This window comes from Felis catus, chromosome E1 (genome assembly GCF_018350175.1).
Source record: "Felis catus isolate Fca126 chromosome E1, F.catus_Fca126_mat1.0, whole genome shotgun sequence".
Classification (NCBI taxonomy): Eukaryota; Metazoa; Chordata; class Mammalia; order Carnivora; family Felidae; genus Felis; species Felis catus.
In genome coordinates, this window is record NC_058381.1 from 53,774,797 (window position 1) to 53,801,162 (window position 26,366).

The 26,366-nt window shown below is 48.9% G+C and overlaps 1 protein-coding gene across 15 annotated transcripts in view; it reads right to left on the reverse strand.

Annotated features, from left to right (window-relative positions):
• The window catches only part of SLC39A11 (solute carrier family 39 member 11), a 428,457-nt gene that overhangs the window by 274,831 nt on the left and 127,260 nt on the right, over positions 1-26,366 (reverse strand). For 12 of the 15 annotated variants that reach the window (XM_045045246.1, XM_045045244.1, XM_045045245.1 and 9 more), the window contains 2 exons: positions 25,954-26,112; positions 21,829-21,927 (listed from right to left, as the gene is read on the reverse strand). The exons of 1 other annotated variant lie outside the window; for it this stretch is intronic. In XM_045045246.1, the coding sequence (XP_044901181.1) occupies positions 21,829-21,927; positions 25,954-26,112 (258 nt within the window). The remainder of the gene's footprint in view (positions 1-21,828; positions 21,928-25,953; positions 26,113-26,366) is intronic. 2 more of the 15 variants (XM_019818186.3, XM_019818185.3) reach the window with 1 other exon arrangement.

Here is a 26,366-nt window from a genome sequence, read left to right on the forward strand (position 1 = left end):
GGATGGGTCAACTATTTAGATGTAAAAAGTGAAATAAAAGCGATAGAAAAGATGATATTTTTAATCATCCTGGAATGAGGAAAACTTTACTCGGCACTCCTCAAGAAAAACTGGTAAGTTCAAACAAGTACAAATTAAATGAAAATCTACATAGCTAGAAGTACCATAAACAAAGTCGTAAGAGACGAAGAGAGAAAATAATTGAAACAATGACAGATAATTTCCTCAGTGTATAAGCAACTCCAAAATGAGACGAACAATGCACAGAAAAACAAGAGAAGGACACAGTTCACAGAAAAGGAAATAGAAATGTCTTTGGAACATATGGCAAGATGCTCAAGCTAACTCACAAGAAGAAAAATACCCATTCGGACTCCACGAGGTACCCTTTTCACCTACCCCTATCAACAAAAAGCAGGCAAAAACCCCATATGATGAGGGTGTGGGGGAAAGTCATTCTCAAACATTGCTGGTAAAAGTGTAAATCGGGTCAGGCTCCACAGAGAGCAACTTGAGAATTCCTATAAAGATGGAAAATTCAGAAAACATTGTGTAATCCTATTGTCTGGAACTTATACCACTGACCTCTTCACGTTGACCTAAACATACTTGGTAGCTATTCTCTCTTCCCATGCAGCCAAAACTGGTTATTAGTGGGTTGATTTTTAAAGCGGATGAAGGAAAGACTCTCCCCCCAAAATAACTTCTAATTTCAAGCAAATAAATGTGCATTAACCTGTTCACCCTATGATGTAGCACAGAGGCCATTTTAGTGCATGTAGCTTAATGGATTGAGTTCGGCTTTCTCTATTCTGCAAACACCTTACCCATAATACTTCGTTTACAGTCTTCATATCTGGTTTCCTTAAAGTGGTGGAAGGACTTAACACATGGGAGGAAATCTTAAAACAGAGTCGTTCTCAATATTTTGGACCATTGCCCAGTCTTTGACAGCTGTCTCTTCTGTGCCTTATTTAATGGAAATTCCGTGATTCAACATTAGCAAACCTGTTCACAGCAGTCGACTGAACTGCCATCCAAACTTCTTTTCCTTCTCACCTCATATTTCATCAGTTTGTGTGATATTTGGTTAAATAAAATGATTACAACAACTGTAACTGGCATAAATACTTGCACTAACACACAAGTGACGCGGGGTGAGCTGACAACAGGCATTCAGAGTGTTACAGGGAACAGAAACTCAGAGCATCTGTCACTCAAACAACCCCACTGAGTCCGGGCCAACGAACAGAGCCTGGATTTTATTCAGGAAGGCAGCTATTCTCAAAGTGGGGTCCCTAGGCCAGCACTAGCAACACCTAGGAACTTGGCAGAAATGCAAATTCTCAGGTCCCCTTCCAGACCTCCGGAACCAGGCACCTTGGGGGTGGGCCCGTAATCCAGGTGACCCAGAAGCTAAAGCGTGAAGACCACCACCACAGAGAGGCAAAGCCCTTTGTGGGAGCCAAGGAAAGCACAGTCACACAGCATCTGGTGGCTTCTCTTTTGTGCCACAAAGTGTTTTCATGGGCCCCTGACTCATCCACCACCTTCCCCGTCGAAACAGAATCCTAAATAAATAAGGAGGAGGACGATTATTTATCTGAAACGTAGTCTATTTCACTTGCTTCTCAAGCTAATGATTCTGCCGACCAGTAACTCCAGCAAATGGTGCACAGGAGCAAGAACCCTCTTCTAGCATCGATTTTCTCTGGTTAGGAACCAAGAAGTCTCTGCCTCTAATATCGCCTGCATTGATTAGTGCATCAGGGTGCTGCTGGGAGGCCCAGGCTGGGATTGGGTACAAGCACAGTACCTCATGTGGGGCTGCAGTCCTTCTAAGGAGTTCATCCAACTCAGCGTGGTCGATGCCCCTCCACCAGGCGCCGGGGACCAGGCATGATCGGCTGGAGCTGATGGGGCCCTCGAGGGAGAGCCACACCGGGACTGCACAGGAAAAGGCAGAGGTGCCCATGGAGGGAGGGACGAGTCACAGCATCGCTCCCTGAAGTCTGTCCCCATCTCTGCTGACAGGACTGATGCTCTAACCCCTTGGTCAAGTGGTATTTATCTGAGATGTTCACTCGCATCCAAACCCTTCTTATTTCCACACCACCCCCTGCATGTCCCCCGGCAACGCCAATGTCTGACATTTAACACTGCATTTGCTAAGCCTCTAGCTGTGTATGCCCTGCCTCCCTGTTATGGGTTGAACAGTGTCCTCCAAAAGAGATATCATCGTCCCAACCCTCAGTACATGTGAATTTGACCTGATCTGGAAATAGGGTCTTTGCAGATGATCAAGTTAAGATGCGATCATTAGGGTGGGCCCTGATCCGATATGACTGTGTCCTTGTTAAAAGGGGAAATGTGGATGCAGAAATAGAGACGGGCACACAGGGGGAATGCCATGGGAAGAAGGCAGTTATGCGATCAGAACCCAAAGAACTGCCAGAAAGCAGGCAAGAAGGCTGCAACGTATCCTTCACTAGAGCCTTCAGAAGGAGGATGGCCGTGCCAACACCTCAATCTCATCTTTTAGCCTCCAGAACTTACAGAAATGATAAATTTTGGTTGCCTAAACCACTCAACGTGTGCCAGTATGTCGAAGCAGACCTAGGAACTAACGTTCTCTCCAGTGAGACCCTAGGTTCCCCGAAGGCAGGATGGCCTGGGAGCCACCTCTGAAAGTGGAACTATCCAGCGTCTGCACAACCTTTAGCAGGGGATGCTGGGGCAGTGATCCAAACTGTCGTTGGGGAGGTGGACTCATTTGGCCGGTTCTCAAACCTGGCCCAGACCCAGTCCGAAGAGCCCCCGTGAAGCTTTTTGGAAGTAGAAGCAGCTGAGCCCCACCTCAGGCCTCCTAAATCGGAATATCCAAGGGTCAGGTATGAGATGCCACCCGCCAGGCACTGGCCCACGGAACTTTCCCAGGGCCCCTCAACCCTGGGATTCCATCGACCTGTAAAATAGGAATAATACAGAACCTCGCTCATAGGATTAAGGACTGAATGAGTTAACACACAGGCAGGCCTTAGAACAGTGCCTAGTGTCTAATCACGTGGCAAGTGCTATGTAGCCCCAGATAAAAACTAAGGGATGACCTATTTACTATCCCCAACTGCAATGACTACAGCTTTCTGCTTTAAAAAAGGGGTGTCCAGGGGCGCCTGGGTGGCGCAGTCGGTTAGGCGTCCGACTTCAGCCAGGTCACGATCTCGCGGTCCGGGAGTTCGAGCCCCGCATCGGGCTCTGGGCTGATGGCTCAGAGCCTGGAGCCTGTTTCCGATTCTGTGTCTCCCTCTCTCTCTGTCCCTCGCCCGTTCATGCTCTGTCTCTCTCTGTCCCAAAAATAAATAAATGTTGAAAAAAAAAATTTTAAAAAAGGGGTGTCCCTAAACCAGAAGAGACTCCCATGAAAAGCAGCAGCCAGTTTCTGATCTGTTTCTTTGTTAGCTGAGCAGACTTAAAACAAATGAAAAAGTCCCCAGACCTGTGTTTTGTTTTAAATAGCCAAGTGTTCATTTTGCAACAAGAGCTATTTTTCATTTTAGGAAATCAAAGCCTTTTTTTAAGGTTAACTATAACCGTCAATTTTTTTTTTTTTTTTTTACAGGAGATTCTACCTCGTCAATGATTTTCGCTTTTAAAAATGGAAGTGATGGGGCGCCTGGGTGGCGCAGTCGGTTAAGCGTCCGACTTCAGCCAGGTCACGATCTCGCGGTCCGTGAGTTCGAGCCCCGCGTCAGGCTCTGGGCTGATGGCTCAGAGCCTGGAGCTTGTTTCCGATTCTGTGTCTCCCTCTCTCTCTGCCCCTCCCCCGTTCATGCTCTGTCTCTCTCTGTCCCAAAAATAAAGAAATGTTGAAAAAAAATTAAAAAAAAAAAAATGGAAGTGCCATATTGGAAAAAAAATGTCTCCCCCAAGTCAGTTACATTGAAAAGCCTAGAGAGGAAAACAGCCAGCCAAAAAAATCAAATACACATTTGAACTGAATACACGTTTCTCCAAAGATGACATACAAATGGCCAACAAGCAGAGGAAAAGATGCTCAACATCACAATCATCAGAAGAATAGAAAACCACAAGGATATGTCATCTCACACTGAGGACGGCTACTACCAAAAACAAAACAAAACAAAACAAAACAGAAAATGGCAGTGCTGGTGAGGCCATGGAGAAAATGGAAACCTTGCACACTGTTGGTGAGACTGTAAAATCGCACCATTGCTATGAAAAACAGCACAGCAATTCCTTAAAGAATTAAAAACAAAACTACCACCATGTGACCCAGAAATACCTTTTGTGAGTTTCAAAAGAATTAAAAGCAGGATCTCAAGGAGAGCCCGCTGATCCCCTGTCAAAGACATCGTTTCCCCCTTCCCTTCGATGTCAATAACACTCTCGCGTTCACAACAGCACTACTCACCATAGCGAAGGGGTGGAAACAGCCCAAACATTCATCAGCAGATGGGAGGGTAAACTAAATGTGGCATATCCATACAGTGGAATATTACTCGGCCTGAAAGAGGAAGAGAATTCCGACACCAGCTACAACCTGGATGAACCTTGAGGACATTATCCTAAGTGAAATAAGCCAGACGAATACCATATGTGGTTCCACACTTTCGGGAGATCGAAAGCAGCCAAATTCATAGAAATAGGAAGTAGGAGGGTGGTTACCGGGGGCTGGAGGTGGGGGCAGGGAGAGAACAGGGAGGTGCTGCTAAATGCATACAGTTTCAGAGCTGGAAGATGAAAAAGGTCTGCAGATCAGTTTCATGGTAAGGTGAGCATGCTGCATGCTACTGTACCGAACCCTAAAAATAAGATGGGCAATTTCACGTTATGTGTTGGTTTTTTTTTTTTTTTACCACAGTAAACAAAAAGAAAAACAAAGCAACGACAACAAAGAGAACAACAGACCGTGATCACTAACTGCTAGAGGCTGGCGTTCCACAGCACAGCCGGATCTTGGCTTCTTTTTACAGTGTTTTCCTTACTCTGGTATTGCCTTTCCTCTAATTGTTGAATCATTTTATTTGCCATGAAGTGATTTTTACGGGGATAACAAGGAACAAGGAGCAGGCAGTACAAGCTTCTCTTAAATTGCTTGGAGGAACTATCATGCCTTTTAACTCGGTAATAGCAAGCATATAAATATTCCATTTATGTCAAATCATTCTGCTTACAAGAATATGCGAGATATGTCTTAAGGATATAGATTACCTTTCAGCAATCCAGACTGGTATCTTTGTTTTTGCCTTTTAAGAGAATTTTTAAAGGGCATCTACTGTTCTAGGAAATTACCATTGTACTTGGGAAGTATGTTAACTTAAAATGACAGTCTGCCATGCGTCCTGACCTCCTCTACTTGCTCAAGCCGGGCTACGAGTGAAGATAGCTTTTTCTTATTCCACAGTTTCAAGATGTAGACTTTCACATTTATTAAGAGAAAAGTAATGAATTCCCACCTTGAAAATTAAACACAGACCATTGCAATAGACTATCCATCAGTATTCCAGTCCTGGGATACTGGTCTTCCAGCAAAGGGCTTCACATATGGATTATCATAAAACTTAATTATTTGGGGGACATTACTGTCATCTAAGAGACAATGAATGTTCTTCTAAGAGGTTCTCCAGTAATTTCTTTTGTCTTCATCACCAGAGCAATTTTCTCTTTTGATGAGAACTCATCCTAAATCACCCAGCATAAAAATGGATAATGCCGCACGTATTATCAGACTATTTGCAGATGACGCTGTAAATGGCTTATCCGTCTCATTACATGACAAGTGTAACATCACAAATACCCCATCTCAAGGCAAGCAGGAAGCTGAAAACTTAATTAAACAAGATAAGAACTGATGCTGTGTGCTACCCTCGTGTCCTCCTTGGTTCCAAAGTTAGAACATTGAAATTCACACTAATGCAGGACCTTGATGACTACTACGGATAAATTACTACGATTGGTAATAAACTTTATAAACTCAAAGCCTGCCCAAATGTGGGCAACTTGATTCTCGGTAGTTATCAAAATTAGAAATGTAATCATTGTCACTAAAACTGACCAGGAAGAAAATACAGGAGATACAGTACAATGGTGTGAATATATTCAAGGTAGACATTTCCTACTTCCTTTTAATATTGGGATTTTGTAATTACCCTCCACCTCCCCTGACGTGCACCTGCACACACGTACATACGCACGGACACACACACATGCATGCCTGCAGACACACGCATGCACTCTCTCTCACACCAAAATCTGGCAGATTGTTCTGTAGCCTACACACAAAAATTTAGAGTACTTGAATTACATGACCGCCAAAGGCCAGGGACCATTACTACAAAATGTGGGAGAGACGTGTTGGTAAAGATTACGTAAAAACATGAAGCCCACTGATCCACTGTCGAACACAATGGTTCCCCCTTCGCTTCAGTGTCATTTATTCTTATGATTTACGATGTTGTCTTTAGGTTTTAACACTGCTCCTTAAAGAACTATTTCAGAGATGCAGAAAAGCACAGAGAATAACAAGATTGAAATCCATGCACTCCCTACCTTAATTTAACAAAGGTAAACCTTTTACTATATATAGTTGATTCAAATTTTTTTTAAGTTTATTTCTTTTTGAGAAAGTGTGAGCATGAGCAGGGGAGGGGCAGAGAAGGAAGGAGAGAGAGAATCCCAAGCAGACTCTGTACCGTCAGTATAGAGCCCAATGTGGTGCTCGATCTCACAAACCACGAGATCATAACCTGAGCCAAAATCAAGAGTTGGACGCTTAACCGACTGAGCCATCCAGGCGCCCCTGTTGATTCAGATTTTTTAAATAAAATTTTGCAAAAAGAATTGGAGCTGCCTCCACCACCACCCCCAACTAAGAGGCATTAAATTTCTGGACAAGCTCATGAGTACCTTTCATAGTCACGTTTTTACACTTTTAATAGACACACCTAGGGGCGCCTGGGTGGCTCAGTCGGTTAAGCGGCCGACTTCAGCTCAGGTCACGATTTCATGGTCCGTGAGTTCGAGCCCCACGTCGGGCTCTGTGCTGACAGCTCAGAGCCTGGAGCCTGTTTCGGATTCTGTGTCTCCCTCTCTCTGACCCTCCCCTGTTCACGCTCTGTCTCTCCCTATCTCAAAAATAAATAAAACGTTAAAGAAAATTTAAAAAAATAATAGACACACCTATATATTCCTATAGGCCCATAAAAATATACAATGTTATTTTATATAATTTCAAACATTAAATTTTTTAACACTTATTTATTTCTTTTTTTTATTTTTTAAAAAAACTTTTTTTTTTTTTATTTATTTTTGGGACAGAGAGAGACAGAGCATGAACGGGGGAGGGGCAGAGAGAGAGGGAGACACAGAATCGGAAACAGGCTCCAGGCTCTGAGCCATCAGCCCAGAGCCTGACGCGGGGCTCGAACTCACGGACCGCGAGATCGTGACCTGGCTGAAGTCGGGCGCTCAACCGACTGCGCCACCCAGGCGCCCCAACATTTATCTATTTCTGAGAGACAAAGAGAAACAGAGCGTGAGCAGGGGAGGGGCAGAGAGAGAGGGAGACACAGAATCCGAAGCGGGCTCCAGGCTCCGAGCTGTCAGCACAGAGCCCGTCGCGGGGCTCAAACCCATAAACCGTGAGATCATGATCTGAGCCGAAGTAGGTCACTTAGCTGACTGAGCCACCCAGGCACCCCTATAATTTCAAATTTTAAACACTATTTCACTTTATGTACATTCTGCAACTTACTTTTGGTTTCTGCTCAACATGAGACATTTAGCCATGTCAATATATAGATGCGGCTCATGCATTTTAACTGCTGTTTAGCATCCCATTTTGTGAATTTACCGCAATTTCATTATCCATTCTTCAGATGACTAGTATTTTATTTCCAATTTTTCACCATCATGAGACATGCTGCAATGAAACTTCCTATGCATGGCTCCTCGTGTACCTTTGTGAGAACGTTTAGAGAGCACAGACCTGAAATGGGAATTATCTGGTCACGGGGACGTGTGCAATCTTCGATTTTACTAGACATTTCCAAACTACTCACTGTGATGGTTGTAATCAATTTGCACTCCTACCAACAGCACATGCAAGTTCCCATGTGCCCAGATCTTCCTCGGTTAACACTTAGTTTTGTCCAACTTTTTTCATTTTTTGTTAAATATAATGGATGAGAATGTAAGTTGCATTCCCCTAATTACCAGGGATGTGGAGCATCTTTTCATGTATTTGTTGGTCCTTTAGGGCTTCCTTCTCTGAATTCCTAATCTAATAGTTGGTTCGTTTTTTATTGAGTATGGGTTGTCCTTTTCTTGTCGATTTGCAGGAGATTTTTATATAAGCTAGACACCAATACTTTGTCAGTTATATGCACCGTAAACATCTCACCGGGTTTCAGCTGATGGTATCTTAGGGTGCCTGGATAGCTAAGTCGGCTAAGTGTCCAACTTCAGCTCAGGTCATGACCTCACAGTTCATGGATCCGAGCCCCACATCAGGCTCTGTGCTGACCGCTCAGAGCCTGGAGCCTGCTTCAGATTCTGTGTCTCCCTCTCTCTCTGCCCCTCCCCCAGTCGTTCCTCTCTCTCTCTCTCTCTCTCTCTCTCAAAAATAAACATTAAAAAAATGTTTTTAATAACTCGGTGGTGTCTTTTGTCACAGAGAAGTTTTTTTTTCAATGTTATCAAATTTTAAATGCTTCCTTTTTTTAAATTTTTTTTCAATGTTTATTTATTTTTGAGAGACAGAGAGAGACAGAGCGTGAGTAGGGGAGGGGCAGAGAGAGAGGGAGACCCAGAACCCGAAGCAGGCTCCAGGCTCTGAGCTGTCAGCACAGAGCCCGACGTGGGGCTCGAACTCACGGACCGCGAGATCGTGACCCGAGCCGACATCAGACACTTAACTGACTGAGCCACCCAGGCGCCCGTCTCCTCCTCTTCTTATAAGGACCTCAGTCATACTGGACTCAGGGCCCACCCTACTCCAGCATGACTTCTACCTAACTGATTCCATCTGCAAAGAGACCCTATTTCCAAGGAGAGTGACATTCTGAGTTTCTAGGAAAGACACGAATTTGGGGTTTCCTATTCAACCCAGTACAGCCGCCCCTCAACTTTGCACCCTGCCAGGTGACTGGCTCAGAGCGAAGGCAGACAACAGGCCTCTGGAGCAGAGCCACCCCACCCGTCTGCGGTCTTGCCACTCAGACACTTTGCTGACAGCGAGGAAATCAGTCCTTATGACTGTTGTGTGTATGCGCTGAGGTTTCACGCTCCTGCACACTTTGGACCACAGCAACAAAGAGCCTGCTACAGTGTATCGTTATTTTTTTTTCAAGGTTTATTTATTTGGGGGAGAGCGCCAGCAGGGGAGGGGCAGAGAGAGGGGGACAGAGGATCCGAAGCAGGCTCTGCACGCTGACAGGCTGACACCAGTGAGCCTGGTGCGGGGCTCGAACTCACAAACCGCAAGATCATGGCCTGAGCCCAAGTCAGCCGCTCAACCGACTGAGCCCCCCAGGCGCCCCCCGCAGAAACTGTGTCTGCAACGCATACCCCACTTCCTATCAAGGCCATCTACCTGACAAATCCCAACCTCATCCTCAAGTCTAAACACAAGTACCAACTCCAGGAGCCTTCTGTGAATCCCTCAAGCAGACTGAGTCACTCTCAGTGCTCTCGCCTTATACTCTTTCCCATTATAGTAATTACTGCACTGTAATTGCTTGTTTACATAATTATAAGGCTTTTGATCCCTGGCACTAGCAAAATGCCTGGTTCCAAAATTTGGCGCTAAATGAATCATAGAAGAAAAAGGTCTGGTGGGAACAGGGCCGTCGGGGGTAGGGACAAAAGTGGGGGAAGAAGAGTCACGGCCCAGGTCACGGCCCAGGAAGGGAGACCACAAACACGGGCAAAAGTCTGCCAGTCCAGACGCCATCGACGTGTGATCTTGACACATGTGACCGCGTAGGGGTATTAACCGCCCCTCCCCCCCGGATAAAAACTCGCGCGATCCCATCGAGCACGGAACAGAGTAGGGAAGGGAAGCAAAAGTCGGGGTCGGGGAGGTCCCTGCTGAAGCAGCTCAGTGAAGACGCAAGGAGAGCCAGCCTGCACAGGATTCGCAGACTCTGAGATAGAAAGGAACCGATGACATTTCTGTGACGACGACCACAGTGAGCGGTTAATTAGAGAAGAGTAGCAATTTTTTCAAGAGCTGGTAGGCAGAGGCAGCATTTTCCGCCACGTGCAGTGGGAACGGGGCATGAGTTAGAAGTGGCTCGGGGTCTCGCAGAGCACGACAAGACGATATAATGGCAATAGTGACTCATAGAAGGCACAGGTCTGCAAACACGAGTAGTACAGCCCTATCTCCCTCGGGGAGGCCACTGGCCAATGGCTGGAGCCCTGGCATCCCGGGATGCATACTGCCAAGGGAAGAGAATTCGAGGGTCCTCATGGCAACGCGGGTGTCCCCTCCTGGAGCGATCAATCATCCAAATTGCATTCCTCACCTTCTGTCTCTCACTGCCTCCTGCCATCCTCAAAAATGTACTCATCTCCCAGCCCTGCCTTTGTCGGGAATGCAAGAACAGCTGATCTTCCCACTCCGCAGGCCTGCCGGGAAATGAATCAAAGCCAGGCAGGGCTCAAAGAGACCCTTTCCAGCCAGGAATCTCGTAGTGTTTAGCACTCAGCCGGGTAAGACCCTCTTGGGCTGCTAATTATTGATAAACCTGCTGAACACCTTGAAACCTCAACCATCAAAGGGTTCTCATTACCAAGGCTTAATTGAGCCCTTATATTTATTTTTTTTCATATACTTTTTAAATATTTTAATGTTTATTTTTCTTATTTTTTTAAATGTTTATTTATTTTTGAGACAGAGAGTCAGAGCATGAGTGGGGTAGGGGCTGAGAGAAAGGGAGACACAGAATCGGAAGCAGGCTCCAGGCTCTGAGCTGTCTGCAGAGAGCCCGACGCGGGGCTCGAACCCACAAACCATGAGATCATGACCTGAGCTGAAGTCGGACGTCTAAGTGACCGAGCCAGCCAGGTGCCCCGAGCCCTTACACTTAGAGGGAAGTTGATACGTGTGTGATGAGCACTTCCTAGGAGGTAATTCTCAGCCATTTCAGCATGTCGGGGATTGTGCACTTCTGGAAGAATCCACTGGAAGTCAGGAGCCCACTCCCTACTGTGGTGAACACTGCCCATGACCGTGGATGGGTTTCTTTTATTTTGGTTGTGCTGTATCTGAACCCCGTGGTATGTAGGGAAGTGCCCGCTTTCTGCCAGTTGATACAGAATGAAGACCTCTTCCCATAACAGGACCTGAAAACCTACAGACACCCAGTTTTACGATGGCGTAGCTGCAGCTGGGACACAGCCACATGACTGAGCTCCGCCAGTCAAAAGCACCCACGCTGGGCTGCCTGAGAAGGCAGTGAACTCGGGCGGGGATCTCCCCCCTCCCCCCATCCCGCCTCCGTCCTTCTGGTGTTGGCTGAGGCAAAAGTAGCGGCCACTGTAATCAAGTCGTGTATCTGGCCAAGACTCGGGCGCGGGGCAAAGTAGACGCATGGGCTGCCCCGGGGCCAGCGGTGCGTTGCTCATCAGAGCAGTGCGGTGACTTGGTTTTGGGTGGTGCTCTCGAAATCTGAGCCCTGAGCCTCGTTCTCCAGCCTCCCTCCTCTCTTGCCGACATTCTGGGGGCGGCACGGTAGCCTCTTACAAGCCCCACTTCCGTTCAGCCAGCCAGAAGCAGTGTCCGTTGCTTACAACCCAGAACCCTGACCCATGGGCCCAGTCCTTTTTAGACACAGGATCCCAGGGTTCCCGGGCCAACGGCCACCGGCTGCAATCCCCACCGGCCCGAGCGCCTGCTTCCACACCTCTGTAATCCTCGGGCTGAGGCCTTGCAAACTACGTTTTGGTCCCGCCAGTCGTTCTTCGGTGGCTTCTGCCAGTGAGGGGACTAAAGGGAACCTCACAGGGCTTGAGAGGGGCCGTGCTCCTTCCTGTCTGCTGGCCGCTGCCCCTCCCGCAGCTCATCTCCGCCACGGCAGTGGCAACTCCTTCCGGTACCGTCGGCCGAATCCAACCCGGACTTTTCCCGGTACTTGTGGAACGAGGTTCACCGGGCCCCAGCCCACGACATCAACACCAGCCTGCCGGCACGTCCTCCTTGGACGCTGAGGGCCCCCTCCCCTCTAAGTTTTAATGATGCTGCCTTCTTCCTCGATTTCCTCGGCCCCAGGTGGTAAGAACCACCACCTTTGAGGCCTGGGAGCCCTCTTTTTACCCTGGCTAACGACTCTGTACCCAGTCGGCAGTTCTTTATAGTGAGGTCTCTGTGTTCAAATGACGAGTGTGGTTTCTCTCCCAGACTGGACCCTGAGTGACACAGAATCCTAGCCTTAAGGGAAGCCAGTGTGAGTTGAGTAGCTCTTTTGCCGCCAGAGAGGAGAGAAGTGAAAATGAGAAGGAATCAAAATTTACCCTCAAGTGAAGATTTAAGGTCTCAGAGACCCTAAAAACATAATCAATCGATCGATCGATCCATCAGTCAATGATTTTAAGGTCTCAGACTCCTCATCTCAAGGGGTGAGTCCTACACACACGGTGGTGCCAGGACCTCTGAGCCAGGGCTGAGGCGGCTGCAGGAACGGGCCCTGACCCCTGCGAGGGGCGAAGAAGGGCTGGGTCACCCCAGGCCTCTGACAATCGCCTCCACCACTGTCTTCGCTGCCCTAACAAAACCCCCCACACACGCTGTGGGGCTTGAACAACAGACATTTATTGCTCACAGCTCTGGAGGCTGAGAGTCCAAGCTCAGGGTGCCCGTGGAATTGGGTGCTGACATGGATCCTTGTGATATTGGGATTTGTAAGAAGAAATCGGTGTTTGGTCTTCGTCCCTGTTTCTGGCACAGGAGCTCTTAAAAAAAATACCCTTGGGAAGTCCTAAGCTGTAAGAGCGGAGTAAGGTGTCTTGATATTCATGGCAAACCTCTTTCCAACACACCTGAGTTTATGTGAATGAGGTGACCTTTAGAAAGCACCTGGGTGCCAGGGGAACCAACCTAGAGAGGGCTGGAACTTTCAGCCCCATCCCCTGACCTCTGGGAAGCAGCCAGGGACTGGAGGTTGAATCCGTGACCTAATCAACCGTGCCCTTGTAATGAGATCTCCATAAAATCCCAAAGGCACAAGATGCAGAGAGCTTCCAGGGTGGCAGGGAGACGCAGAGGGCTGACGTGTGGGGAGCTCCCCACACCTTCCCGTACCTTCCCTGCACTGCTGTACCATCTGGCTGTGAGTTTTATCTTTTTTCAACAGACCAGCGATCTCACAAGTACAGCTGACCCTTGGACAACATGGGTTGTGTGGGTCCAATGATAGGTGGATTTTTTTCCATGGACAGAGCACGGCACCGTAAATGCATTTTTTCTTCCTTGTGATTTTCTCTTCTTTTCTAATTTTTTTTAATGTTTACTTATTTTTGAGAGAGAGAGAGAAAGAGAGAGAGAGGGGGGTAGGAGCAGAAAGAGGAGACACAAAATCCAAAGCAGGCTCCAGGCTCTGAGCTGTCAGCACAGAGCCCAACACGGGTTTCGAACCCCTGAACTGTGAGATCATGACCTGAGCCGAAGTCGGAAGCTCAACCGACGGGAGCCACCCAGGCGCCCCATCCTTATGGTTTTCTTAATATTTTTTTTCCCTCCAGCTTACTTTACTAGAAGAATGCAGCACATAATACGTACAGCATCCAAAGTACGGATTAATCAACTGCTTGCGTTATCAATAAGGCTTTCTTTCAGTCAACACGGAGGCATGCTATTACTAGTTAAGTTTTGGAGGATTCACAAGTTACACGGAAGGCCGCCTGGGTGGCTTCGTTGTTGAGCTTCCGACTTTGGCTCAGGCCATGACCTCAAAGTCCATGAGTTCGAGCCCCACATCGGGCTCTGTGCTGACAGCTCAGGGCCTGGAGGCTGCTTTGGATTCTGTCTCTCCCCCTCTCTCGGCCTATCCCCTGCTCCTGCCCTCTCTCTCTCTCTGTCTCTCTCTCTGTCTCTCTCTCTCAAAAATAAAAAACATTAAAAAAAACTTTTTTTAAGTTACACGGGGCCTGCATGTATGTGGGGGAGAGGTTGGCACCACTAACATCTGCTTTGTTCAAGGGTCAAGTGCAAACTGTTTTCCTGAGCTCTGTGAGCTGCTTCAGCCGACTAATCAAATCCGAGGAGGAGGATTGGGAACCGCGATCTATGGCTGCTCGACGATCAGGACACTGGCAGGTAGACAGATGTCTCCAGGGAGATAGCGTCAGAACTGAGCTGAATTGTAGGGTACCCAGCGGGTGTCGGAGAACCGCTTGGCAGCACGGAGAAGACGCACACCACGGAGCCTTCTTCCTGGGGGGTAGGCAGCCACCCTGCGTCCCCACGTGGCAGAGAGAGAGAGAGAGATCAAGCTCTCTGGTGCCGCTTCTCTTCTCGGAAGAGCACTAATCCCACCACTGAGGGCCCCACCCTTGAGGCCTCATCGGAACCTAATTATCTCCCAAAGACCTCACTCCGAATACCATCACCCTGGGGTTTAGGGGTTCATACGCTGGGGGCCGGGGGGAATGCCTAATTCAGTCCCGGCAACAACCCAGACGTCAAACCGGGGGCACAACCTGCTAGCAACCTGTTACATGAGTATGGTAAATCTAGTTACGGAAAGTGAAGGCATCGGGCAAGTTGAAGGTTTCCGCCTCACCTACTCAAATCATTTTGGCCTCTGAGTGGCCACTGATCATTCTTCCTCTGAATAATCCATCTGAGAGAAAGACACCGCAGCAGGAGTGGCAAAGATGGGCTGTGGTCCTAAGGGTCCAGTTTTATGGGCAGAACTTTTCAACCCATTCCCTTGGGAATAGTAGAAATGAGGGGCCATCTGCTTATAGGATATCCAAACATCTATAAGAGAACATGTCACTTTCTAGAACCCAGAGGCAAGACCAATGAACATCACAATGAAACCCTCCTGCTTTGAAGACGGCAAGCATACACAAACACATAGACACATCTCCCCCAACACACACACACACACACACACACACACACACACACACACACACACACACGTTTTACTAAGCCTGGATCCCCAACAGCTTCCACATTTCCTGATGTAAGGGAACTGACATTTATTAAACACCTACTGTATGCCAGCCAACCTGTGTGGTAGGTACTCTGTAAGCATTATTGCCACCATCTCAGGTAGGATTCTATCCATTCTACAGATAAGGATACTGAGGCTCAGAGAGATAAGTAGCTGTCGCAAGACAGGCGGCCCTATGAATCCAGGACGATTTGGTTCAACGCCCATGCCTGTTCCACTACAACATGTTGCCTCTAAAGAATCTTTATACCCACCTAGAAACGCAGACTAGGGTAGGGAGCATGGCGGTGTTAGATAGAATTAAGATACAATACATATAATGGCATAGTATTACCTAATGCCATTATGGAGGAGTATCCTTCTACGTCAGCATATAATATGCCTTCACAAAATATAGTATCATTATATAATATAAATAACCCACCTTTATCCCCAACTGTGATGTTGAACTAGCACTCTCTCAGCAAGAAAACCTAGCTTTAGCTGGTGCGTCCCCAGGCTCATTACGTACAGGTCCTGCCTTAAATCGCTTCCGGGCATCTTCAGCGAGCCGGTCTCCTGGGACGCCACCAACTGCAATGGCACCGCCATATGGAAGCTTGATATTCAAGCAGCTTCTGACAAAATGGACGGGGTGGTGAGCAGAGTCAGGATCAGGGCGTCAGACGAAGCAAGGTGACCGCTTTCGCAAAAGGCTGCTGGGAGAATCGGGGGAGGTGGTAAGGGGGTGGTGGTAAGGGGGAGGTGGTAAGGGCAGTGGTAAAGGGGAGCCTGTGCCAAAAGGTCTCCCAGGTGATTCTGGTGAGCCTGGAAATGTGCAACTCACGAGAACCGGCTCCTCTCCCCTTTCATCCCGACACTGTCCCTTCGTCACCGGCAGAAAGTCCTTCTGTCCCTCTTTTCGGAGGCTTTTGCAATAGGAAAACTTGGCTTAGAAGGGAAAGAGAAAGGTATTTGAAGTGCAGTGAATTTGTCAAAAACACCTGAACAAAAAGCAAGTTATGAGTAGCCTTCAGTCAGCGGTCACCACATCGGCTGCACATCGGAGCCTCTGTGGGGATGTGTTGCCTTAGGTATCTAGATCAGAGGCTCCAGAGGGAGGCTCAGGTGTCAGTCTTTTTCTAAAGCACCAAAGACGACTTCCCTGCTCCTTCCCACCGCCCCTCCCACCTCCCTTCTAACACACTTCCTGATCATACCCCTTTTTAGGCAAACATCACCAAGAAAGTACAGCCATGAAACCCTGTATAACGGATTCAAATTTCAGATTCGGTTTTTGGTTTTTTCACCTGCACGTTTAATTATCTCTGCCTCATGTTTGTTTTCTTCCAAGAAAGCGGCCAGTCACAGAGGGCACGGATCCGCTTCCAGAAAATAACTCACGGGCACAAAGTCCTTTAAAACTTGGAAGCTGTAGGGAGTTTTCACAAAGACGATCCCCTGCGATCTTCCCTACACCTTCATTTACTCATCCATCAGACGCCTCCTGGAGACCTACTATGTGCCAGGCACTGTGCTGACTGGTGTGGAGGACATGGCGGGGACCAGAGCAGACTCATCCTTACCCACGCTCCTGCCTTCAGGCCCCCAAGGGATCGGGTCCACAGGTGAGCACAGCACAGGGAAGACGAGGGCCACACAGGAGAAGGAGCCAAGCAGAACCAAGACGCGGGGTGGTCAGGGAAGCTTCACGGAGGAGGAACACACAAAGGGCATCCCGTGGGGTAAGCAGGAGAGAACAGTGTTCTGAGCTGTTTGCCAGTGCCACTGGGCTCGTAATGGTCACTTAGCTTCTGTGCTAGAGTCAGAACGCTTCTGTCTTACTCGGGTCAAGATAAGGAAAGTCCTCCGATTGGAAAAAGGACGCTCCAGGGGGGATTGGCTGTGATTCTGGAGCCCCGGTGTGCTCCTGCGACACAGGGATGAAGTCCCTTCCCCTCCGGCCACCCCTGAGACACAGGACAGAGAAAGGAACTGCAGACTTCACGCAGCACAGAGCATTTCTGGAGGGGGTGCTGTATAACACCACACCACCGCTACCACAGAAATACGTTGTTTCTCCCCGGGGCTCCACAGGGGGAGAGTCGGCTGTCATCCGACTCGGTCCTAGGAACTGGCCAGACCACACCTCTGTGCCCACAGTTCCCTCCTCTGTTCTTCTTGGACACCAGAACCCTGACTGCCCTGGGGCTCAACTCTCCCCAGCCTTGGGGCCTACCATCGGCACCCGGATCCCATCCCGGAGGAACCGGACAACAGGGGTGTGGCCGGATTGCCAAGCTGGGGAAGGGCACGCCAGGCGCCTCGCCAGGGATGTCACTGCGAGTGACACACAGGGTGCCACCCGTGGGAGGAAGGAGCTAACAGAGACGCGCACCCAATTCCGGCCCTGTAACCCTCTGCCACCATCCCCTGTGCCATAAGCTGGCCTCAACAGCTAGACTAGACATGTATTCAGTCACAAGTTCATGGGAAAAAATAGGAAATCTAAGCACGGAGAGCAAATGCCAAGTTCTAGAAGGGTTTGCATTTAAGAATCAATCCCAGGGCGCCTGGGTGGCGCAGTCGGTTAAGCGTCCGACTTCAGCTCAGGTCACGATCTCGCGGTCCGTGAGTTCGAGCCCCGCATCAGGCTCTGGGCTGATGGCTCGGAACCTGGAGCCTGTTTCCGATTCTGTGTCTCCCTCTCTCTCTGCCCCTCCCCCGTTCATGCTCTGTCTCTCTCTGCCCCAAAAATAAATAAATGTTGAAAAAAAAAATTAAAAAAAAAAAAAAAAAGAATCAATCCCTGCCAGTTTATGGGGCACCTGGGTGGCTCAGTCGGTTGGGCGTCCGACTTTGGCTCAGGTCATAATCTCGCGGTCCGTGAGTTCGAGCCCCGCGTCGGGCTCTGTGCCGACAGCTTGGAGCCTGGAGCCTGCTTGGGATTCTGTGTCTCCCTCTCTCTCTGCCCCTCCCCGGCTCACACTGTGTCTCTCGCTCAAAATAATAATAATAATGATAATAATAATAATAATAAACATTAAAAAAATTTTTTTTAATCCCTTCCAGTTTATTATAAAAACAAAAAGCGTTTAGTGCTTGCTTTCACAGTGCTCTATGGCCTCTACTGGAGCGACAGCTTACGTGTGCCCCCGTGCATGCACACGTGCGTGTTTTCATGCCAGACCCACCGAGGGTCCTCTGGGAAGACACAGCCTTGACGGAGGTCGGCCCCGAGCCCTCTGGTCAAAATCTGGAGCACACAGTCCCCGGTGCTCTGGGCCACTGGCTGCAAAGCTGCAGGCATTTTTCTGCAGGCATTTTTCTGCAGCATTCACCACCCACCCCAGAAGGCGAAGGGGGCAAGCGGAGGGGAAGAGAGGGAGTTGGCGGTACGTGTATCCGCGGCCAATCCTGCACCGCAAGACTGCGCACTAGCGACACCCGCGGTTTTCTGCAAGCAGCAGCAACCACCCCAGGCTAGACTGCTGCAACGCCCCTTGCAGCCCCTGTGCACGCCGGCAGGACCGAAATTGACACCCGAGCATCTTCCTGAAAGTCGCAGGAGGCTGCAGAATGCATCGCAGGCCCAAGTATGGCTCCCACTTGCACCTTGGGACCCAGGGGGGCCTGAATGCCACTCTCTCCAGATACCGCGTGCCGGAGGGCCTCCAGCTTCAGTGCGTCAAGAGCTCCCCAGGGCGATGCAATCTCCTGCCCATTGCTTAAAAGACTCAAAACCCCTGTTAGGGAAGCCCTCCGAAAGACCACCTTTCCACAGCGCTCTCCAGCCAGGGCTCACACGCTGTTGCTTCTGTTGCTGGCTACCTTACGGGTTTGCTCCACCAGGAACTAAAGTATTCATTAGTGCCGCGTACCGGTTAGTGGGCTTGGCTGCTCAGGGTACGTGCTCCGTCAGCCTGCCCATTCCGGTGCAGGACTGCAGCGGGTTCTTGTTCAAGACACCCAGTCCCTAAACGGATGGCCTCCACTGACGTCCACGGATGAGCTCTCTGTCTACCTACCCGAGTCACCTCTCAATCTTAGTACCGTGAGTACCAAAAGAAACTGAGGGAACTTTGTTATGGGCTGAACTGCGTCCCCTAAAATCCTTACGTTGAAGCCTTAAACCCTGTGCCTCACAATGGGACTGTAATTGGAGACAGGGTCTTGAAAGAGGTCGTTAAGAAAGAAACAAGACTGTTAGGATGGGGGGCCCTGATCCGATCCGACTGGCGTCCATATAAGAGGAAATCTGGACACACAGGGAGATGCCAGGGACGCAGCTGCGCAGAAGAGAGACCACGTGAGGGCACGGCGACAAGACAGCATCTCCGAGCCAAGGAGAGAAGACACAGAAGAAACCCACGCTGCAGACACCCTGATCCCGGAGTTCCAGCCCCCAGAACTGGAAGCAGATACATTTCTGTTGGAAGCAGATACATTTCTGTCGTCCAAGCCACCTGGTCTGTACTATGCTCTGACAGACTTAGGAAATGGACACAGAAGCGCAGAAAGTTAAGCAATGCGCCCATGTGCAAAACCTCCTTCCTCTTTGACCTGATTCTGTAGACACTGGAGGTGCCCCATCCGCCCCGCGCCCCAGCCCCTGCACCGGGGGCTCTCCCCAGCCCAGCCAAGATGCCAACAACCGATCGAGCCTGGGATGCGCCTTCCAGTGTCAAACAGGATTGCATCTGCCACAGCCCAACCAAGTAGGAGAAAGAAGGAAGCACTGGCAACTGAGGCAGAGACCAACCTTTGCTACGGAGCTAGTTGGGCTCATCGGACGATGCCAGGCTTGTGCTACAGACTCCCAGGTGGTTCCTACGGCAGTTCCCCTTTTTTTGTAAGAGAGTCTTGCCATCCCCGCCCCACCCCCACCTTCTCTCTGTAAGGTGTTCTTTCTTTGGTGAGGTAGAATCGGAATGCTAAAGATGAAGAGAATCCATGGAGAAGAAAAGCATCTGAACCCTCCCGGGGGGGGGAGGGGAACAGAATAATCGCCTCCTGCAACGTCTGTCACTTCCAGACACTTGTCATACGTGGTCCCTCATAGCAACTCCCGCCAACCAACGTGGACGTCGGCAAAAGTTGGACGCGTGTTACAAGTATGTGCACACGCTGCTCGTTCAAGTTTTCAGCAGAGCCATCTTCTTGCCATTACAGAGAACACGAAGAGACACTTAACAGGACTGGGGACACAGAGAGATTGGGGGCAGAGATAAAGAGGGGGCAGAGAAGAAGGTAGGACCCCCGCTGCTTATGAACTTGACCTGCCCCCCCCCCCCCCAGAGCCTGTCTGGGCAGGACCACCAGCCAGGCTCTCTCAGATGAGAGATCTCAGATGGAATCAGATTCCCACCAGCTCCCCTTCCCCCTGCAGTCTTCGGGCAGCCTCTTCAAGAGAGAGGAGGGAGGGGGTGGGGAGCACACAGCTCCCAGGGAGAAGGCTGCCAAGACAGAAAGCAAGCTGAAAAAAGCAAGTAGCAACAACACAGACAGTATGTTACCATTTGTTTTTCAGAAAACACAAAACAAAATTACATTTCCAGATGTACATGTATACATACGTAATAGCACGGGGGATCTAGCTACTCGATGATGGGGAAATCACCCAGCAAACTACATACATACAAGTTAGGTGGTGGGGTGCTGCATAGATATTAAAATGACCGCAGATAAAAGTCATTTCAAATTTTAAAATAACACACAAGAGGGGCGCCTGGGGAGCTCAGTTGGTTAAGCACCGACTTCAGCTCAGGTCACGATCTCGCAGTCTATGAGTTCCTGCCCCACATCAGGCTCTGGGCTGACAGCTCAGAGCCTGGAGCCTCCTTCAGATTCTGTGTCTCCCTCTCTCTCTGCTCCTCCCCCGCTCACACTCTGTCTCTCTCTCTCAAAAATAAATAAACATTAAAAAAAATTTTTTTTAAATAACACACAAGAGAATGCACAGTTTCCAATGGTATAAAACTTCATGCACACACATTCACGAGAGAAGGGAGCTCTAAATGAGGCAGAGCTGGGACCGCTCTAGAGCGGATTGAAAGCACACTCGGGCGATACAAGCAAAGGGGGAACGTGTTTCTATTTCACTGTTTAAAACACACAACATAATTCATTTTCTTGCAGAAAGAAAAGAGAAAAAAAAATCTGGAAGGACACCCCCTAAACTAATAACAAGGGTTGGTCTGGGAAAGGACAGGAAGATGGAAATGTCATAGTCCACTCAGGCTGCTATAAAAAATGACGAGAGCAGCTCCCAGCTGGCTCAGTCGGTGGAGCGCATGGCTCTTGATCTCAGGGTTGTGGGTTCAAGCCCCATGCTGGGTGTAGAGATTACTTAAAAAAATAAAACTTATTTAAAAATGACTATAAGCAGAGTGGCTTATGTGCGACAAAAATGGATTTCTCACGGGGCGCCTGGGTGGCGCAGTCGGTTAAGCGTCCAACTTCAGCCAGGTCACGATCTCGCGGTCCGGGAGTTCGAGCCCCGCGTCGGGCTCTGGGCTGATGGCTCGGAGCCTGGAGCCTGTTTCCAATTCTGTGTCACCCTCTCCCTCTGCCCCTCCCCCGTTCATGCTCTCTCTCTGTCCCCAAAATAAATAAACGTTGAAAAAAAAAATGGATTTCTCACAGTTCTGGAGGCTGGGAAGTCCCACATCAAAGCGCTGGAAGAATCAGTGTCTGGTTTCTTGTTCCTAGACTGTGTCCGTGTGTCCCCATGTGTCCTCACCTGCCAGGAGGGGCAAGGAGCTCTTGGGAACCTCTTTATAAGGGCACTGAGCCCACTGTAAGGGCACCACACTCGTGACCTGATCGCCTCCAGAAGGCCCCACCTCCTAAAACCATCGCATTGGAGGTTAGGATTTCGCCACATGAATTTGAGGGGGACACAGTCTATAGCATGAAGGGAATTTCACATAAGGTTTTTTTGTTGTTGTTTTTTTAGTTTCTATGGTGAGAGTTTTGTGTTGTATTGATGTAATAGTAATGGGATTAAAAAGAAAGACAGGAGGCCTTGGAAACACACACCCTACCGTCCTTCCCAACCCTACCCTTCTACCCACCAGTAGAAAATCACTGCTTTAAATTCAAGGTGAAGGCTTCCCACCTGCTGCTATCCTTACCTTCATATAGAAGTAAAACTGCAAAGATCATAAAAATGCCAATGTCTCCAAACAGCCCTTTAGTATCCATTCTGTCTCTCCCTGGGGCCTCCAAAGGGAGCCCTGGGCTTGGGCTGGTCCCAGTCACATGTACCAGCCCCCTCTGGCCAGCCTTCTTCCTGAGGTCTAGGAGGTGGCACCTGTGTGCCTACCCCCAGCCTCCTCCCCTCTCCCATTAAGACTCCATTTGGCAGGGGCACCTGGGTGGCTCAGGCAATTAATTAAGTGTCTGACTCTTGAGTTCAGCTCAGGTCATGATCTCACAGTTCATGAGTTCTAGTCCCTTGTCGGGCTCTGTGCTGACGGTGCGGAGCCTGCTTGGGATTCTCTGTCTCCCTCTCTCTCCGCCCTATGCTCGCGTTCTTGCTCTCTCTCTCTCTCTCTCTCTCTCTCTCTCTCAAAAATAAATAAATGTAATTAAAAAAACAAAGACACCGTTTGGCAAAATCTCCGTAAACCTCTGTGAGCTCCTTGCCCATGAACAGTTACTGCCTGAGCTTTCTGTTTTTTTACTTCCCCATAAAGAAAAGAAAACAAATATCCAGTTCAGGGAGCGATTTGATGTATCTGAAGTTAACAAAGCCACAACAGGGTTAACCTGACAGGCCGTTAGGAGTAAAACCCTTTTCGTGAGCAATATTTTGCTTGGGCTGCAAAAGGGCAACAGATAAATGTGAAAGGCTGCATGAACAGAAACGGAGTGGGTTGCTAACCATCTCCTTCCCATGAACCCAAGAGTCTGGGCTCCCAAACTGCCTTCTCAGCTGCCTGAGACCACTACCTTCCCTGGGGGCGCTCAATCAGTGCGGGACCACCACCTGGACTCCAGGTCAAAACCCATGAACTCAGACTCCAGAAAGCATCTTCGACAGATCCAAGCTGCTGCCCTTTCTGGGTCTGGAAAGCAAATTAGCAGTGAAACCCAGGAAACCTCGTCCTGTCTCAGAGCGATGGCGGGTCGGGCTTCAAAGCACCACTCGTCAATGGCAGCATCTGTATTCGGTGACTACAGCAATTATAAATCATTCTTATCCTTTTATAAGACCTTCCAGGGCAAATTCCCCTTCTCATATCAATGGCCAGAATTAATTTCTTTTAAAATGTCCTAGAGCACAGGTGCCTGCCTGGGTGGCTCAGTCGGTTAAGTGTCCAACTTCAGCTCAGGTCATGATCTCACGGTTCGTGAGTTCGAACCCCATGTCAGGCTCCGTGCTGACGGCTCAGAGCCTGGAGCCTGCTTCAGACTCTATGTCTCCTTCTCTGCCCCTCCTCCATTCATGCTCTGTCTCTCTCACTTGCTCCTCTCCCTCAAAAATAAATAAACATTAAAAAAAATTTTTTTATTTATTGTCCTAGAACAAATGTTTACTCTCAGGCTGATCTTTCTGCTGATTAGCGAGCTTCTGAGCATTAACGGTTATTATGTCCTTTCTCAAGCCTCTTCGAGTTCTCTCCCTGGATGCTCAGCCGCCACTCCCAAGCCATTCCTAATTTTCTGTACAGTCTGTCCAAGACTTTTCCCTGGGATCTTCTCCATATTCAAAGCATATATTAGAACAGACATCAAGCAAAAGGTTAAAAAAATGTGCTGCTGCCTGGTGCAAATTAGCCAATGACTATTTACACTGCCCAGAGAAAGTCCCCACGTTCAGACAGCTGATCAAATATAGCTGGGGACCTCCTGCCCGCCCCCAGTACCAGTGAGCAGTGGCCCATCATGAGTGCAAAGAGCCCTCTACAAGAGACTGTCTTAGAAGCCCAGTGGGGACTAGGTAGGAAGGGCAGAATGAGACCCAGCGGGGGCTGTGCAGAGCCGCTGAGCCAGCCCCTGGACTGCTGTTGCAAGAGTTAAGGCCGTTGGCTGTCAGATCTTCCTGCCAGGGCCAGTAGAATACATCCCAACAGCAAGTTCACACATTACTAGGGTGGATTTGAGAGCAGAATATGGCAGCCCACACGGGAGACCTCTCAAAGTCATTATCATGCAACATAATGAACAGCAAGGAAGCCAAGGGTCCAGGGGGCAGAAAGTGACACTGACATTCAAGCTCTCAATTAAAAAAAAAAAAAAAATGATACATGGTCTTTCCTCCAAGACAATATCATGCCTCTCCACCCAACCATCACATCCAGCTCTCTGGTCCAGAGGCTGGTCCTTCTGGGACATGAGTAATCAGCTTCTCACCAGCCCCAGGGCCAGGTTCCCAAGAACCCGTCCTTCTCTCTCTCCGGTCAGGAATTTAAGGCAAGAAAGAGGACAGGAAGGCAGGGAAGACAATGTCAGAGTACCTCTTGGGATAGATGTCCAGCTGAGTCCTGTGAGCCTGACCTGATCCCAGCGCATCAGAATCCAACAGAAGCAATAACCTTCGACCTCATTCTCCCCGATAGGGTCCTTCCTCCTCCTCTTCCCTTTCTGGGTGAGCAGAGAATTCAAGCACTAGCTCAGATCTCACGGAGGACTTCTGCCTGCCTCTAGGGCTGCTTGGGACACAGCATCTGGTGAGGCTGTATGTTCCCCTACTGGGTTCTTACTGACACTGACCTTTCTCCACTGACAACAGTATATGCAGACTACCTGGTTTTAACCAATGGCATTCAGTTACAAGCTCGTGGCTTGACCTTGGCTCTCTCTGTCAGCGATCACAGCCAGATGGCGGGCTGTGGTTCGTACCATGCTACTGCATGAGTAAGTAGACGCTCATCCCCCAAACCCAACCCACCAGCCCTAGTTTACCAAAAAGGCCTAACATCTCTGGCTACCCCCACCCCCCAATTCTGGTGCCTTTTTAGATTTTAAAAAAAAATTTTTTTACATTTTTTTAATGTTTATTTATTTTTGAGACAGAGAGAGAGCATGAACAGAGGGGGAGCAGAGAGAGAGGGAGACACAGAATCTGAAGCGGGCTCCAGGCTCTGAGCTGTCAGCCCAGAGCCCGACACGGGGCTCGAACTCACAGACCATGAGATCATGACCTGAGCTAAAGTCGGCTGCTTAATTGACTGAGTCACCCAGGTGCCCCTAGATTTTTAAATTTTTACTTTGCAGCCCCTGAAGGGAGTTATCCTCAAGCTATAGGAAGGAAAACTGGAGCTGAGGGACACACAACTGGCAAATGGCACAAGTGAATTCAAACTCAGAGCCCTGCTACCCAATGTCCCCACTTCATCCTCCTATAAATAAGCTCCCGTCCACGTGACGCTTGGCCAATGGTCTTAGGCTAGAGTTGGGTATGTCGTCATCTCCCTGATGACAGTGAACGCTCCTTAAGGGTCAAGACCATGATCATATTCACTCACTTCTCCCGGTTTCTAGATCCGCTCATATACACAGTGCCACAGAGTACGACATCAGCTATACTCTATATTTATAATGAAATCTGACATTTAAAATCTGAACTCACCAAAATGTAACTAAGGGAACGATTAGTCATATTACCAAGAGCTTATTTTCTTTTAGGGGGAAAAAAAACCAGTCACAATTCAGCGCCTCTAGGTAAAAGCCCTAAATGCCTTAAAATATCTATTTCAATATCACTGGCTGCTCAACAGAGACATGAATGGCTATGTCAAGTGTGAAGAGTGGTACTCACCAGGTGAGGCATCAGGAGGTCAGCCAGGTAGACAAACGCAGCTCCGAGAGTGAAGCCGATGGCCACAGGGAAAAAGGCAAAGGCACCAAAACCCCCAGAGGACGTGGCCATCTCCACTGCCGGGGCCAGGAGAGACCAGTAAGAAGCCGCTAACATGACCTGCAAAACCACAGTGAACAATAAGCCATTAAACCAACCACACAGAAGGTGTTTCAAGTGCAGACTTTAGTTGCACTCGAACTGAAGCCAACACATGTGCTAGGCCTTCAGTCTTCCACGGTAGGTACTATCTAAAACCGAAAGGCCACCACCAGAATGCCTGGAACGAGTGTTATAGGAACAAAACATGGGGCAGACTAGAGCTGACCTTGGGAGAATGGAGTCCTAGATGCTGTCATCTAGCCTCTAATCCA